At 34.1% G+C, this 3,120-nt stretch overlaps 1 protein-coding gene across 12 annotated transcripts in view; it reads right to left on the bottom strand.

The window, feature by feature from the left end:
• LOC109720035 (protein root UVB sensitive 5) overlaps positions 1-3,120 on the bottom strand; it is a 78,521-nt gene that overhangs the window by 9,494 nt on the left and 65,907 nt on the right. For 8 of the 12 annotated variants that reach the window (XR_002218851.1, XM_020246893.1, XM_020246895.1 and 5 more), the window contains 2 exons: positions 2,775-2,847; positions 2,255-2,372 (listed from right to left, as the gene is read on the bottom strand). Coding sequence is in view for 11 of the 12 variants with exons in the window: in XM_020246893.1 (XP_020102482.1) it covers positions 2,255-2,372; positions 2,775-2,847 (191 nt within the window). In the remaining variant the exon portion in view is untranslated. Of the gene's footprint in view, positions 1-2,227; positions 2,373-2,774; positions 2,848-3,120 lie in introns of all 12 variants that reach the window. The other 4 variants (XM_020246897.1, XM_020246902.1, XM_020246896.1 and 1 more) reach the window with 3 other exon arrangements.

The raw sequence follows: 3,120 nt of genomic DNA, 5'->3' as shown, positions 1-3,120 counted from the left end.
TATATATATATATATATATATATATATATATATATATATATATATATATATATACACACATATATATATACACACATATATATAGTACATCTCCCGTGCTTTCGAAAGTACGGAGGCCTCCGTACTTTCAAGTTGTTTTCGATGATAGAATATCCGATTCGACAATCGGCTCCATTAAGCATAATCTATGCTATTGGAACTATTTAGAAACCAAATTCTATAATTTTTCGACATCATTTACCAAGCGACCATAGGGTCTCAAAAATGACTACTTTAACGGCCGATGTGGCATGTTTTTAAGTTCAACGGCGTAGAAGTATCCAAATTACATGAAACTTTAATAGAAAATTCTACTTAACATCAAGAGTAAGAACAATACTTCCGATTTGAAATTTGAGTCATTTATCACTATTTTTTATGCGATTTTTATTTTCAGACATTCATTTTGAGGATACTCGTTCACTAGGCAAACGAAGTCAAAAAATTATGAAATTTGATTTCTAAATAGTTCTAATAGCGTAGATCATGTTTAATGGAACCGATCGTCGAATAGGACGTCCCATCATCGAAAACAACTTACAAGCACGGAGGCCTCCGTACTTTCGAAAGCATAGGAGCCTAACTCTCTCTCTCTCTCTCTCTCTCTCTCTATATATATATATATATATGTATTATATATGTATGTATGTATGTATGTACATACATGTATGTATGTACATACATATATACATACATATATATACATGCATACATACATACATACATATATACATACATACATATATACATACATACATATGTATATACATATATATATGTATGTATGTACATATATATGTCTGTACATACATATATACAAGTATATACATATATGTATGTATATATGTATGTATGTACATACATATATACATGTATATACATATATGTATATATATATGTATGTATGTATGTATATACGTATGTATGTATATATGTATGTACATACATACATACATACAGACATATATATAGAGTCCGGCTAGGATACTCTCGATAGCACGAAGCATTTGGTGCTTTCAAGTTTTCTGCCGTTAGATTTACCTCTTTTATCATTTTCATCCGTTCGATTATACTATTCAACCAACCACTCACTCAACCCTAGGGGCCCCATATCATCATAACCACACATCTTTTAATCCAACGGCAGAAAACTTAATAACACCAATGACGTCATTGGTGCTATTAATAGTATTCCAGCCTAGTTCTATATATATATATATATATAGAATTGAGCTAGAATACTTTTAGAAGCACCAATCCCTTGGCGCTTCTAAGTTTCTAGCCCTTGGATTTATTCCTTAATTACTAATATCCCTTGGATCAAACACTATTCCACCTACCACCACCTACCACTATCATCTCAACCCTACATCTCTCAATCCAATGGTTAAAAACTCAAAAGCACCACCCCCTTGGTGCTTTTGAGAGTATTCTAGCTCAACTCTCTCTCTCTCTCTCTCTCTCTCTATATATATATATATAGTAGGGCTACTGTGCTATTAGGAGCACAGCAGCCCTTGTGCTCCTAACTTTCTAACAACACATCAAGTTTGATGGGTGGTTAGAATGAAAGAGGGATAAGATATTGGGGAGAAATTGGATGTCTCAATTTCTCCTCTTCTTGAATTTCTCTTCAATATCTCATCCCTCTCTCATTCTAACCATCCATCAAACTTGATGGGTGGTTAAAAAGTTAGGAGCATAAGGGCTGCTGTGCTTTTAATAGCACAGTAACCCTACTATATATATATATATATATATATAGACTTGTGCCGGAGTTTCAAAATAAATAGAATTCGGCAATTAAAACTGATAGAAATTCCACCGAGTGTAGGCAATCCAAATTTAAGTTAGAAAAGGAGTTACAAAACAATGTACTGCGAAAGTTCGTAGAATAGATTTGAATCCCTACATGCTAATGGATTGCTCTGACAACGAGTCTTTGTTAAGCTCTTTCCTCCTGACTTTTCCACAGAAAATTTATGTACCTTGCAGTTTTATGGCATCCTCATATTATTATCATATTGGTAAAGAACAAGTTTGTCAAAGTCATCATAGAAGCATGAAGCATATAGTAGGTCGAGTAAGATGAATCATAAGTATTCTTTCGATGTGTCCTAGACATAAAGTTTAGAAAGGTTTAAGATGGACAGAACTGTAATAAGGAAAATAGATCAAACTATCTTACATATACTCTGGTGTGAATTTTAGGTACCTTTGCGGCAACCTCTCCAAGATTCTCTGAGATGGCAAAATGACTTTGGATCACACGGAAGGAAGGATCTTTGAGGCCCCTTGCCATAGCCTGTATAGCTGTCCAATGTCAGTGGCATCTAAGGTTGACGGGGAAAAGAAAATCACGTAAAAGAAGATAAACAGGTATATTCACAGAAGATGCATTTGTTGCAAAAGAAACAATTCAAACCTTCCAATTCTACTGAAAAAAATTACGGCTTTTCAAATGTATTGCATTTGAAATTTGCCATGTCCTAAGGGACATGAATCTAGCAATAATCTAGAGAAATATGCAACAGCAGCAATGACAATGAACACACATTCTTTTTTGCACTGGCCTCATAAGATATAATAGGAAATTGCAACGTCTAAAATCAGTACAGAAATAAGTTATGCATGCTTGCAGCTATTAGCAAAAGCAACACGCAAAATAAGAAAAATATACAAAAACTTGATAGAAGACAGTATGGAGAAAGGCATAGATGCTCATGCTTCAGTACCTTAGCAAGATTTCCTAAGGATGCCAGTGGCAGGAAGTATGCAGGATATAATGGAGTGATGAGCTCAAAGATGCTGCATGGTTATTCAAACACAAATGTTTATACCACTTATACTTGGGATTAATATATATTTGCACGCGCACACACACACACAGAGGCATATACATATACATACATACATACATACATACATATATATATATATATATATAGAGAGAGAGAGAGAGAGAGAGAGAGAGAGAGAGAGAGAGAGAGAGAGAGAATTGAGCTAGAATACTTTTAGAAGCATCAACTACTTGGTGCTTCTAGATTTCTAGCCCTTGGATCTACTCCTTGATTACTAATA

This window comes from Ananas comosus, linkage group 14 (assembly GCF_001540865.1).
Source record: "Ananas comosus cultivar F153 linkage group 14, ASM154086v1, whole genome shotgun sequence".
NCBI lineage: Eukaryota > Viridiplantae > Streptophyta > Magnoliopsida > Poales > Bromeliaceae > Ananas > Ananas comosus.
The sequence above is the reverse complement of the archived record's forward strand: the minus strand, read 5'-3'. Positions and strand labels throughout refer to the sequence as shown.